General features: G+C 42.5%; 1 protein-coding gene across 2 annotated transcripts in view; it reads left to right on the forward strand.

The window, feature by feature from the left end:
* Positions 1-14,505, forward strand: part of LOC121582884 (E3 ubiquitin-protein ligase UHRF2-like) — a 55,732-nt gene that overhangs the window by 13,583 nt on the left and 27,644 nt on the right. For both annotated transcript variants that reach the window (XM_041899039.2, XM_041899038.2), the window contains 4 exons: positions 3,646-4,101; positions 7,763-8,103; positions 13,883-14,101; positions 14,369-14,478. In XM_041899039.2, coding sequence (XP_041754973.2) covers positions 3,646-4,101; positions 7,763-8,103; positions 13,883-14,101; positions 14,369-14,478 — 1,126 coding nt within the window. The remainder of the gene's footprint in view (positions 1-3,645; positions 4,102-7,762; positions 8,104-13,882; positions 14,102-14,368; positions 14,479-14,505) is intronic.

Here is a 14,505-nt window from a genome sequence, read left to right on the forward strand (position 1 = left end):
GATCTATCCCCAGCATAAGGACAATTTGGGCTATGACATCTCCAGTGAAATGGGTGCCATTGTCTGCAGACAAGGTTTCTGGGATTCTGAATCTAGGGAATATTTCCCTTACCAGAATTTTAGCTACTGTTTTAGCATCACAGTGGGTAGTAGCCTCTACCCATCTTGTGAATCGGTCAATTATTACTAAACAATAACGCTTTCTCTCCTTTCAGTCATATCAATAAAATCCATTGCAATGTGTGTAAGTGGTGACTAATTGTCCATTCATGCCATTTCTTAAATATCCATATGATATCTCTCTGGAGGGCTGGATATTGTTGGGTTAAATACTCAACAGGGGTAACAGGCTTCACTGTTGAGTTGTCTGCCATGATTGCTAGTTTGTATTGGGGTCGTCCTACGTGTAATGTGGGCTAAAATGCAAATGTATTTCCTATATCAGTGGGTGCCTAACGCTATCAACCTACTACTACCTCTATTAATAGTTTGGGGTAAGAAAACAGTGAGGTGGAAATATGGTGTACACACCAGTATAATGTTTTATGTCTCACCATCCCCATACAAACAAGGTGGTAAATTACTTGAAACTGAATGCAGTCTAAGTGAACAGATAATTTAACAGAATTACAGCCGTTAGCCAGCCAGGCTAAGGTAAAAGGCTCAACAAACACAGGGACTGGGGAAGTAATAGGTTCCCTGTGGAAGTAATAGGTTTAGTCTGAATTATTATTCTAACTTCTTCAGGCAAATTCTCATTTGGAAATGGTCCCAAAACAGTTTCAAAAGAGGTTCCACTCAACACAGACAAGGACAATCTATACCTAAAGTCGTTAGTTTCAATGACCGCGTTAGCATATAGATCAAGATCTAATGCGGCACATTTAGCCTGGTGTCCGTTGTTACTAAAAGTCCACTCTACAAATGAAAACACCCTTTCTTCAAACAGGTGTCTAGATAACCCAGAGTTTTCAGCCCACCATCCAGCCATTAATCAATAGTCATGTTAAAGGTTAACACAATACATTCAATAAGTATTACACAGGGACAAACTTCTCGTTTACTGTCCCACAATCAATAACCAGGACAAACTTCTCATTTACTATCCTATCACTCCGGAGTACACAATTACAGGCCTTCAATCATATAACCATTGGCTTTATACTTGGATTTGCCCTAAATCCTATCACCAAGTCAACATATACATATTCACACCTAGGAATTTCTAACTATCACCTAGGTGGTCTGTGTCAGTTTCCAACAGGTTTGGCAATTAATAATTCAGTAATAAATCAATATATACCACAATGTAGGTTTCGTCTCTTAAATGAACAGCATACTGTGAGTGAGGTGCCACTTACGTGTCAGAATGAGTAATCAACCACACAGTGTTTTGTTCAAATTACAGACTTTAGATATAACAGGTGTCTGCTTACCTTTTAAGTAATTAGTTGCGCGGCATAGTGGGTCGACGCTCACTCCAACCGCGGGTGGTCACTCACTCCTGGCAAGCTCGCCAAAATGTTGATGATTCTTTGCACAGTGCTGACTTTAGATAAGAAAATGACACAGACAACGACTTCCAAATATATGTAAAAACCTTTAGTAATGCAATTGCAGACAGAAGTTAATACAGAGACAACAGCTAAATGTAGCTCTTCAAAAGTTCTGCAAAGTGTCTAAAACAATCTCTGCTTTTTATACTAGCACTCCCTTCCCATAGCGTGATGTTTACCCCTGACCCTGAACTTGCCCTAGCAACAACAAAGTATTCTTCCTAATCCTGTCTTCCTACAAACTCAGTATCAGGGGGTGAGGTGTCAGACAATAAAACGAGACATGTCTAAAGACAATGTGGCAAATGTGGTTGCAGGTTTCTGAGAACTTTCTGCTGTCAAGGCCTCCATAGTTTTTAATAATGTAAGCAAATGCGCGTAATAGATAAAATATTCCCCATCAAATACCATGCATGACAAAAAATTGCCTTTTCATGACACAATAGATTAATTCTAGTCAGTGTGCCGCAGCCTGCCTGGTGTCCCTTTCTCCATGATGGTGTCTAGTCCACCATAGAAATATAATTACTAGAACAGACATTCCCATTCAAGTCAATGTTCTGTGATGGGTAGTAATTATATTTCTATGCTATGCTGTTTACTCCACACGGCAGGCAAACAGACAGACACACACACATACGGACAGGTGACCATAGTGTTTGTGGCGAGCAAAGGCGGCTGCTCTGATCAAAATTTCATGAGACTATTAAATAAGGGAGACTAGAGGAGGTGAGATTGCGCTCTCTGTCATAAGCCAGTCTGGAGCTCCTCTCCTCTCTCATTTCTCCTTTCCTGCCTCAATAAGTAACGGAGGAGAGGAGCGAGTGGCCATGCTTATTTCTCCAACACAATGGAGGATGGGAAATGGTCTGGTCGCTGGCTACCTCGCTCGCTTCTGCTCTGATGAGACGAAGCTACATAGATCCATTGGTACACAACTAGTTTGCTTACCATTATACCATAACATTTTCATGGAAGTAGCTTATAATAAGAGATACAGTAACTTAAACACAAATAGCAAGTAATGAGGCATCCAGAGACACAATGTTTCTTTATGTGAGGAGTCTCTCGCTCTCAGAAGTGGAGCCATTTTCTGACACAAACCAATGACTGCGAAATGCGCAACACCACCATCTGAAAGAGGGGGGCAAAGAAAGAGAACGAGATTGTGGGTGAGGGGGAGAGTTTGTCGATATTGAGAGTATGGAGGGGTGGTGGTGGGGGGGGGGGGGCTTATTTATTGGTTGCCATAGCGACTTACGTAGTGTGTGTGTGTCCCCTCTCAGATGTATTATTTTATTTATTTATTTGAGGAAAAACGCGGTGGAAGGCAGAGATTTGTGTCCATTTGTTCCACTGACTTCAGGAATGGATGTTTATTTTTTTTTCTCAGTCTACAGCATAGGCTATTCCCAGATTCACTATTATGTTATCTCTTATTGGGAGGTTATTGTTCTTGTTATCACAACAAAGATACATTAGCCTATTTCATGTTATTTCATTATGAGAGGTGCTGCCCCCAGTGTAAAACGATTCCCTCTGGTAAACTGTCATACCATGGAATGTTGAATCATAATTAGGTAGCATTGTAAAGGGATAGCCTTAGCCAAGTGTCATAACAACTAGGACATTTGGCCCATGGACAGAATAGAAAGAAACCTGGCTGGTACAGGACAGGTGGTGCAGAGACACTGATTTGGCCTGGAGGTGTAGTAATGTAGATTTTCTTTGTTCAGGTCTCATAGCTTTTATTCAGAACCCTTTTGAAGAGCCGTGGAATTCTGTATTTTTGCCGAGCTCTTTGTTTGCCCTTGACAACCAGCTCCGGCTTGATATACGCTTCCGACGGCGACGCTATGCTGTTCATTTAATATTGCGCAGATGTCTGCCAGTGCCTGAGAAGAGAAAGAAAAATAGACCAAAATGGCTGCCTAACAGATCAGTGTGTGTGTGTGTGTGTGTTATTTTTCAGACTCAAGATGGCCATACGCTGTTTGACTATCACACAGCTGTTTTACCCACCTCAAGAAAAACTGAGAAAAAATGTTTGCCTAACTAACAGATCAATTTGCGTGTCAATATTTTTCAGATGGAAGATGGCCACACACTGTATGACTACAACGTGGGGCTGAACGACATCGTCCAGCTGCTAATCCGTTCTCAGGCAGGGGATGCTCCCGACAACCCCCTCGTCCTGCCCAACGCACCCCCTGTCACCCCTAAGGAGTGTGACGCCATGCCCAGTAGTACAGCTCTGCCCCCCACCACCCCCAACACCACGGCTGGTGCAGCTACCACCCCCTCCCCAGCCAAGCCTACCACAGTGGACCCCAAACCCATCCCTACCCTCACCACAGTCAACAACAACAACAACACAACCACCACCAACACCAGTACAACCAGTACCAAAACCAGTAACACCAGTGATCCCAATAACAACAAGGCCAAGTCTTCTAGTCCACCTGCACCGCTGGAGAAGCTCGACAACCAGCCATCAACCTCTACACATCTCTTCCTCATAGACCCCGGCATTGGGGTGTTCAAGGTGAGAGAAAGAACTTGCTGGTGTGTGGTACCATTTTCTCTCATGTTGGATCATTTGTTGTGGGTTGTGTATGAAAGGCTGTGAGATAATATAATATAGAATATTAAAATATTATATTACGTTCATTCAATAATGGTCCTTTGAGCAGGATATGAACCAGCTAAGCGACCCCTAAGGATACAGCTCTCCCCAAAGTATACTTGTGTCTTGAAAGGTTTCAAAACCCTACTTTCTGTCCTCTACTCCAGCTTGGTTAGTTTCACAATTTAGGAGATACTGATGTTTGTTTCGTCATTCGTTTCCTTGATGGCACTGGCACACTACCTCTTCTTTGCATTGTTGTGGTTTTAGGACCCACATGCAAACAAACAAGTTTGAATTGGCATCTGCCTCTCACTCCCTCAGCATTCTGTGTTCAATCGCAATAGTGACCAGTGGATACAGACAAAGGGCTCTGGAGTGTTTCGCTACTGTAGTAGGTCCAGTGGTGTGGGTGCCAGTCTGGCCTTGTCTGGCTGGCTGGCTTTCTGGCTGGCTGGCTATCTTGTGTTGTGTTTTTTGTGTGTATGTGTGTCTGGCACTGTCATGTTACCCTTCACCTCTCTTCTCCCTATCACCCTGGTCAGATCCCTCACTGGAGGTGACATCTCCTTTTAGTGTCAGTCGTCAGGGAAACGCTCTGTAACATGCATGGCAGACCTGATCCGGTGTCTCTACTCCAGGGTGATGCTAACAGACATTCAGTGGAGGTTGTTATTCTTCTGGGCCCGTATTCACAAAGCATCTCGGAGTAAGAGTGCTGATATAGGATCAGTTTAGCCTTTTCGATCATAATGAATACGATATGGACAGGGGGGACTTGTTCCTACGTCAGCACTCCTACTCTGAGAAGAGTTTTGAATACGGACCCTTTATGTACATTTCCCTGTTGAATTATGTCTGAACTGGAGCTCTGAACTTTCACCTCATGGTAACCATTTTGCTACACATTTCATCTCCCTAATGAATCAGACATTTGAATTGGAAAACTTTATTGCAATGCAACAAATGGTTGCTAGGAATGTATTTCTTTTTTATTCTCAGTTACAGTAAGTGGCAAGGCTGACACGTTTTGATAGACGTCCACTTAACAGTTAACACCATAGCCAAGCTGCAGGGGAGCTGGGGCTAAGGATGCCAAGCAGACCCAAGCCAAGAGACACACTATACGCAGAGCTTAGCCCTGAGAAAAGGCATGCTGGCCTGCTGCTAGTGAACCACAGTGGCAGTAAATGATATTTGCTGGAACATGGACAGTAACAGTCTCTTGGCTCAATGAAAAGCTAGTGCTAGCCATCTACCATCAAGGAGATGACTGGCCCTGTGTGACTCAGGTGTGGGTTAAATTTATGCAGGGATCACACATACACGTACCAAAAATGTATGCACTCTGATAGATTCTTAGCTTTGGGACAAAACATCTGGAGTCTGTGTATTGGCTGGACTCCCTGAGTTGTAAATCGTTCTGGTGGGTGGTGACGGAAAATAACCATACCATAATATAGCTGGCTTCACCAAAAAAACTAAATCTACCACTGTTTACACTGCAGGAATATGGTGCGATTTGGACAAACGTTGGATTCAGATGTTTATTTGATAGCGAGGGACACATTTCACTTTACGTCTGGTAAGTAGAGTTCCTAGAGATTATACAAATGCTTTCGTTGACAGGAAAAGTTTTTTGGTGAAGCCGGCTATATTGTGGTATGGTTATTTTCCGTCGCCACCCACCAGAAAGATGCACAACTCAGCGAGTCCAACCAATACAAAGACTCCCGATGTTGTGTCCCAAAGCTAAAATATTCTGTACTGTTGACCAAAAGGCTGCCTTACTATGATGTTGCTACTTTCCCCCCTCAGCCTCTGTCCACAAACACTCACTGACGAACTCTCCAGAACTGATGAACATTCCAGAACAGTGATATTATCCTGAGTGGCTAACTCTATTAGCTAACTATGTTATGAATCATAACACAAACTGAGGACAGATAGATCGAGAGAGAGGGGAGAGGGAGGGGGGAGAGGGAGAGAGAGAGGGGGGGGAAGAGAGGGGGGGAGCGCAAACCCACAGTCTGGAGAATCGTGGTTTGTTCCTCACATTAAATCTGGATGAGAATCATTCTGATGCTTCATTCAGACTGCTGTTTCATGTGGTTATGTCATAAGCTCCAGGGGAGACAGATAGTGAAAGCAGCGTCATCTCCACAGGTCCACAAGGACTGCTAATTGACAGAGACATCCACTGGGCCACAGACTAACTACTGGGTTTGAGAATACTTTTAAAACTTAACCTATAAGTCTCACAAAAAAATAGTGGCACTCGGTATCAATAATACTCTGAACCTGCAACCATTATCTTAAACAAAGGATATAGAGCTCATTGCTTCTGAAAATCTCAATTTCTGTAGCCATGATGATACACATTCTAATCTAAACATTGCTAGGTCCAGGCCTCAGACAGCCTGAGTTTGGCCTTGCCCCTCCCTGTCTCAGTTATGTGTGCTTTGCTCTTCTTCAACCATAAAAGGTCAAATGCAGCTGTTTTTATCTCAATGTCAAGTAATTTCTGGGTAACAATTAAGTAGTCCCCTGTAGCTCAGTTGGTAGAGCATGGCGCTTGCAACGCCAGGGTTGTGGGTTCATTTCCCACGGGGGGCCAGTATGAAAATGTATGCACTAACTGTAAGTCGCTCTGGATAAGAGCGTCTGCTAAATGACTAAAATGTAAAAATGTAAGTACCTTTCTGTGATTGTTTTCAATTCAAATGGTCAAAAAGAAACAAAAATAGCTTCTTAGCAAAGATACATTTCTCAAGCAGGAAGTTTGCTAGGAGTGGTCTGAGTAGGGAGGGGAAAACTGAAAACTAGCTGTTATTGGCAGAGAGGTTTGGAACTCTCTTTCTTATTGGTCTATTAACTAATTTTTACCGCCTGGTGATTTCCCACCAAAACAGGCAGACATTTCACCCGGTCTTTTCAAACAGCTCATACACTAAAAGGGCATTATCATAATTATTATTCCAACCTCATAATGTGGAAATATATATTTGACTGTACTGGGCCTTTAAATAAACAGAGGCTAGTTGGAGCATTTATAGCCTAGTTAATGGTGTTTAGCTAACACAATTTCACACTACATTTTACATTTTAGTCATTTAGCAGACGCTCTTATCCAGTGCATACATTTTTTTTTTTTTATACTGGCCCCCCGTGGGAATCGAACACACAACCCTGCCGTTGCAAGCGCCATGCTCTACCAACTGAGCTACACGGGGCACACACTAAATAGTATTTCTCGTTTTGTTGCTTCCAGTGCTCCACTGACAGTTTTTTTTTCAGCTACTTTGTATTGCAATGTAAACAAATGTTTGTCAACAACAGTAAAAGCATTTTTTATGGGTATTTTAGAAGTACTTACAGAGGTCTATTTCTTAACTTCTTTTTGAAATGTCCCATATGTCTTTGTCATTTTTCTTTGATGCAAAATACATTTAATTATCCAGACACCTGCTTTCATCAATACTGAAGCCAGATGTACTCTTAAAATTATATAAAATAATATTATGTGTATTATTTTATGAATATTTAAAAGCTAAACTATTTTATTTTTCTTATCTCCCAGATAAATGAGTTGGTGGACTGCAGAGACATAAGCATCGGTGCCTGGTTTGAAGCCTGCATCGACAACGTGACATGCACCCCAAAGGGTCAGAACAGCAACAGCAAAGCTCCTACAGTGGGGAAGGTTGGCAGGCCTAGCAAAAGGACTAATGGCAAGCTGGAGACAGAGCCGGGCCAAGGCCAAAGCCACCCCTCCTCTTCCACGGACAATAATAATGGAAATAATTATTCTGTGTTAAACTTGGACAGTGGGCCAGGGGCTGGGTCCTCCACCTCTCAAACAGACTCTACAGCCACAGACCAAGAGAAGGAGGACGTCACGTACCATATCAAATATGACGAGTAAGTTGGTGCACCTGAGTTAAAAGGCAGCATGTCTTGTCTTGTCGGTATTCCCACTTAGGAACCCTATTTTGGATTTATTTTCCCCTTTTTGGGGGAGGGGGTCATCTACAATTGATAGTTTCACCCACCCAGGTTTGCTTTCCTTAATTCCCTGCCATTTGGTTTCTTTAAGGCGTGGTACAGTAGGTCCTACTGTTTTGGAATGGGTCACCTACTTTTTGTTGGTAAGTAGGAGTACAGTATGTTGTGATGAATCCTACCAGGTACAGTGAGCTCCAAAGGTATTGGGAGAGTGACACCTTTTTTGTGGTTTTTGCTCTGTACTACAGCACTTTGGATTTGAAATGATACAATGACTGAGGTTAAAGTGCAGACTGTCAGCTTTAATTTGAGGGTATTTTCATCCATATTGGGTGAACCATTTAGAAATTACATAACTTTTTGTACTTAGCCCCCCCCCACACACACATTTTAAGTGTAGTGTTTGGTACCATATTCATAGCATGCAATGACTACATTAAGCTTGTGACTCTACAAATTTGTTGGAAGCATTTGATGTTTCTTTTGGTTGATTCAGATTATTTTGTGCCCAATATAAATGTTGAGTCACTTTTATTGTAAATAAGAATACGATATGTTTCTAAACACTTCTACATTAATGTGGATGCTACCATGATTACGGATAATCCTGAGAAAGTTAGACGCACAAATATCATACCCCCCACAAAATGCTAACCTCCCCTATTATTGTAATGGTAAGAGGTTAGCGTGTCTTGGCGGTATGATATTTGTGCATCTAACTTTCTCACTCGTCATTATTCACAATTCATTCAGGACTATCCGTAATCATGGTAGCATCCACATTAATGTAGAAGTGTTTAGAAACATATTCTATTCTTATTTACAATAAAAGTGACTCCAAAATGACACTACATTATTTACCATTCATTTCTATTGGGCACAAAATAATCTGAAACGCAACCAAAACAAACAGAAAATGCATCCAACAAATTTGTAGAGTCACAAGCTTGATGTAGTCATTGCATGCTAGAAATATGGAACCAAATACTAAACTTTTGACTACTTTAATACACAAGTGAATTTGTCCCAATACTTTTGGTCCCCTAAAATGGGGGGACTAGGTACAAAAAGTGCTGTAATTTATAAAAGGTTCACCTGATATGGATGAAAATACCCTCAAATTAAAGCTGACAGTCTGCACTTTAACCCAATAGTCAATGTATCATTTCAAATCCAAAGTGCTGGAGTACAGAGCGAAAACAACAAAAAATTGGTCACTGTCCCAATACGTTTGGAGCTCACTGTGAGTCAGAGCTGTGTAGACTGGGGTTGCTGGGGAGTTCAGGGGGAGGTTAGGAGATACCATTACATGCCATATATTTGGCCGTAGAAGTGCTTTGGTATCCCCTTACAGTATGTAGTGCCGCACCAGTAAGTACAGAGGAGGTGAGATTGCATGCAATATAAGTGGTGGTATATCTAACATAATACCCCTTTTATGTAGTGCCGCACCAGAAGTGCCAGCCACTCCCTCAGTAACCTTTGACCCAGGAAACTAAAGCTCAGGCAGTAATGAAACAGCAGCATTAACTGTTTTCCTTACTGGCCTGGTAGGGCACTGGCCAGTGAGTCAAAGGGAGTTCAAAGGCAGGTCAAAGGGAGTTCAAAGGCAGGTCAAAAGGCAACAGAGTTATTTCCTGTCTCAGATATCCATCCCCCCCAAAAAATAATTGTCTGTAGACCAGTGAGCTTTGCGTTAAGATGGAGTATGTATGTTTTAGGACAGACAGATAACCCTCTTTGACAATGGCTAGCCACCTGGAGTAATAACATAAGAACCAGATTTAGTACAGTAGACAAGTCAGTTGGTAATCTGCGATGTTGAATCTCATTTTTACCATATTTACATAACTTCCATGGCCTCGCTGAAAGCAACATTGTCAGTAGTTGGTGTTTATAACCAAAACTGGGACAACATATACAGTTTTGCAAAGTAGTTAACATCTGCAACGTATTAATATACATTTAGTTTTGTTCCTTTACTCACACAATTAATCAGAAATCACCCTACATCCTGCTGGATGGTGAAAGTCCCCCTGTTGGGAGTGTGAACCCACAACCCTTTGGTTCAGAGGGAAAGGAAAGCGGGTGGGTTGGGGCAGCTAGTTTAAAACCGCAGCCCCTGATTCTGCCTGCCTGTCTGCCTGCAGCTTATAAGGGAAAGTAGGATAGAGGTGGTGGGGAGAAGCTGCTAGATAGAATTTGGAGTCATCTTTTTCTGGGAAATGAATTCAAAGGAGCCGTTTCCATGGTAACCGCGGAGTTCTCGGGAGCGTTACGCTAACCCCCCTCCCCATTCTAATTGCGAGTGAGGTGCATAGTGAACCACTTGCACCACTGCTGTGGCTACCAATCTCTCTAGCCCACATGTATCAAACTCATTCCACCGAAGGCCGAGTGTCTGCAGGTTTTTGCTCCTCCCTTGTACATGATTGATGAATTAAGGTGACTGATTAGTTAGGAACTCCCCTCACTTGGTTGTATAGGTCTTAATTGGACACAAATTGAAAGGAGAAACCAACTACCAGCAGACACTCGGCCCTCCATGGAATGAGTTTGACACCCCTGTTCTAGCTATTGGCCATATTTCAGTATGATGATGGGAAATAACATATTTCAAATATTTTCGTATATTTCAAATGACCCCAAGCCAAGCAGCTTTTGTTTCTCTCTCTCGCTCGCTCTCTCACTCTGTGTTCTCCTTTGTGTGTGTTGTGGTTAGGCAAGGCTTTCCAAGGCTCGCCTGCCTGCTGTATAATTTGAGGCAGAAAAACAGCTTGTCAGAACTGAAACCACCTGTTTCACTTCTAAGTCTTGGACTAATCTCTAAGAAATCTTAATGAATGAGGCTCAAAACCGTTGCCTCCAAGATGGAGAATCCTCTGCATTCTTTTGGCCAGTTTTTCCATTATAACATATCTGACTTATGGTGGGTCTAGCTTTTGGCCCAACCGATGCATGGCTTTCGGTGTAGCATTTGGCACAACCGATGCATGTACATCCATCCAAGCAAAGAAATAACAATTATAAATAAGGCAATTATCAGATTATATGGTTAAAAGACCAGAAGGAATGTATTATTGCACGCTGCAAAGGTCATGCTATTTTGCAATTGTGGCAGTTACTGTACTAGTGAAGCTCCCACTGTCTCCATATTTCTGCTCTGTAATTTAGCTGTATTAATTAGACCTGGTACTTAAATGTAAGAGGTCGATTTCAGTGTATTTTCATTCAGTGTATTCCACAATTGCTGATGGGTGACTGAGATCAAAAGGCCTGCAGTTCCATTGAGTTATAAACTAATACCGTTTAAACACACTAAGCAACCCTTATTGTTTGAATAGCTCATAGCTCCAGGATTGCCTACTCACCTCCAGTACTAGTAAGCTACTCCTCCAGACACCCACTGTCTGTCCTCTCCATGCACTTCACTTACTTATCCTCCCTCTTGTTTTCTGATTAAATTTGATTAAACAGAACTTTAAAAAACCCAAGGTTTCCGTTTAAATCTTCTATTACAAATTAACAGGGAGAATAACAGAATGTGATCATTTTGCCCCTGTGATGTCATCATGGAGTAATTACACTAATCTCAGATCAGCCAGACTCCTCTGCGTTGGTGTGTGTCTGTCCTCATCTGAATCCCAGACACCCTATCAAACCATGCTGCTTATCTGACAGCCATGGCGGTGCTTCATTTGATCTAAGGAGAAATATTAGTTTTCACATACCTCCTCTACATGCAGTATAGGTGCTCTGTTTGGTTATCTACATATGATGATCACAAATGGTTTCATAGTCTCCCAAGTTAACACTCTAAATTCCAGAGTCCATATTCTAGATTCTAATTGGCAGATTCTAAATTGTAGATTCCAGATTTTAGATTCTAAATTCCAGATTCTAAAACCCAGATTCTAAATTCCATTCTAGAACCCCTTCTAGTTTCCTGGTCTTCCCAGGTGCTGTGTACAGTACAGTATGGTATGAGGGTCTGTGTGGCCATGGCGGGACCGGCCCGGGGTCTACTCTCTTCCACTGTGTTGTTCCCGTCTCTCCTTTGCCACAGGACCACCGTGTGCTAGGCACTGACTTCTGTTCTGTTCTCCCCTTGCGGGGCCTCTGTAATCCCCTCCACCCAAAAAAGGAAATCCATGCCTCTAGCCTGCTACCCTCACACAGTGTCCCAGCACACCAACATCTCGGAGCTATCACTGTGCTCAAGCTTTCTTCGCTAGTGTTACTACTCTATCTACTCACCTACACACCTAGAAGCTACTGATACAGATAAACTGAATTGTAAAATGAATTCTCATAAAATACATAATCACATGCACTGATAGCCTATAGGATAAACATGAGTACTATGTGTTTGTGTTCTTGTATGCACATACACAGGCACCAACTGTATGCACGTACACAGGCACCTAAGCGCACGCACACACACGTAGAGGATATTGTTGTGAACCATATGCTGGTCATCATCTCTCCCTCTGTGTACAGCGTCAGCCCTGGGGCTATAGAGGTAGGGTGTGTGTGTGTGGAACCATGATTTCAAATTCGGAACATGAACTTGAGTGTGCACGGAGCACATGCAGGGAGAGGAGAGAGAATGTGAAGGACACTAGAAGGAAGATCACAGACAGGAGAAATAGGAGACGTACGACTGTAGCTAGTAGCTTCACAGGACAGCCAGCGGCTACTGAGCCTCTTCCCCATGCTAATGTATGTGAACCCGATGTATCTTGTATCATCCATCAAAAATATTTTTGTTAAAATAACCAGTCAGCCTCCTCAGATAGGACACTACCACTGTCACATTTCTAGGATGGATGTGTTCGGAATATTAATGGAAAATCACACAAACTACTCAGCAGTTTATGAAAGATAAAGATGTGTCTAGTGTGCTTGTCACTTAAATTGTGTTGATGCTTCAATGTAGTGATGCATGAGAGGAGAGCTCTGTGATTTGTGACACTGCAGAGAGTACATGCTTGTGTGGGGTGGATTGTGATGAAAGCATTGCCTAAAGCAGGCCTTGGTATGTGAGCTAGTCTCCAGCATTCACCGTCCCTTTGAAATAGTCAATCAACTTATTGTTTAACCTCTCCAGGGCTGACCACCACTACTGGTTTTGTATATCGGACATTCTTTTGAAGGATAACTCTTAACCTTCTAAACCTTCTTCAGGACTACCTGACTTTGAATGATGAGTTACATTCACACATATAGCCACCTTAGTTGCCTTTTTTTCAGACCGGGGGATGGGATGTATTTGAAACGTATACAGAGACAGTACATTTCATTTACTCGCTGTCTGTTCTTATGGAGATACAGACTTTTGAAACCCTTTCTAAGCCTGTTGCATTAGTCCCAGTCCACAGTGCATATTATACTGATTTGTCGCTGAGGTTTTGTGCTTGCGTGTGTGAAATTCCAATTTCACTTGTCTGGCTGTCTCTCTTTTTTTTTTACCTGTCCTAGCAGTTTTTCTACTCAGCTTGCCACATCTATAACTAACAGGTATAACTGTAAGTGAAACTGCTAAGCAGTTCAGTATTCCTTTTGAGAATAACTAGTTTGGAGTTTTACACACCTGGATATCATACTTTATTACATTATGAATTCATTAGGTGAAATTGTTATTTGATGTGATGTTTATAATGATGACGAAGATCATTCTCTCTCCTCTCCCTAGTTACCCTGAGAACGGCGTGGTGGCGATGTGTGGCGGTAACGTGAGGCCGCGGGCTCGGACTCTGCTCCGGTGGGACCAGCTCATGGTAGGCCTGGTTGTCATGGTGAACTACAACGTCGATATGCCAGAGGAGAGGGGGTTCTGGTTCGACGCTGAGATCACTGTGCTCAATGAGATCTCCAGAACCAACAAGGAGGTCCGCATCAAGATCTTACTGGGGTAAGAGACTAGAGCTGTGGTGTATAAACCCAGTGTAAATAAAAGGTATATTTATGTCTACAGGTATTGTTGTGAATCTTCATATTCTGGTGTGAAGTGCAGAATTAGAGAGGAGATCCGACACCATTGAAAAGGCAAAGAAGAGGTTAATTTTACTAGTGTTTCATATAATCATATGTAAGCCTATGGGTAAGGGCTATAGGATACTTATTGGTTGTATTGTGAACCTCGTCTGTGTCTTCTCTTCTGTTATGTTCCCCCCACCAGAGGACCAGGAGACGTCATCCCAGACTGTAAGCTGTTGTTTCTGGATGAGATCTATCAGATAGAGAAGACTGGCGCACCCTCACTGTCTGCTGCAGATGGCCAGTTCAAACGTACGCCTCAATACTGCACTCTTCAGA

This window comes from Coregonus clupeaformis, chromosome 15 (assembly GCF_020615455.1).
Source record: "Coregonus clupeaformis isolate EN_2021a chromosome 15, ASM2061545v1, whole genome shotgun sequence".
In the NCBI taxonomy this organism is placed as follows: domain Eukaryota; kingdom Metazoa; phylum Chordata; class Actinopteri; order Salmoniformes; family Salmonidae; genus Coregonus; species Coregonus clupeaformis.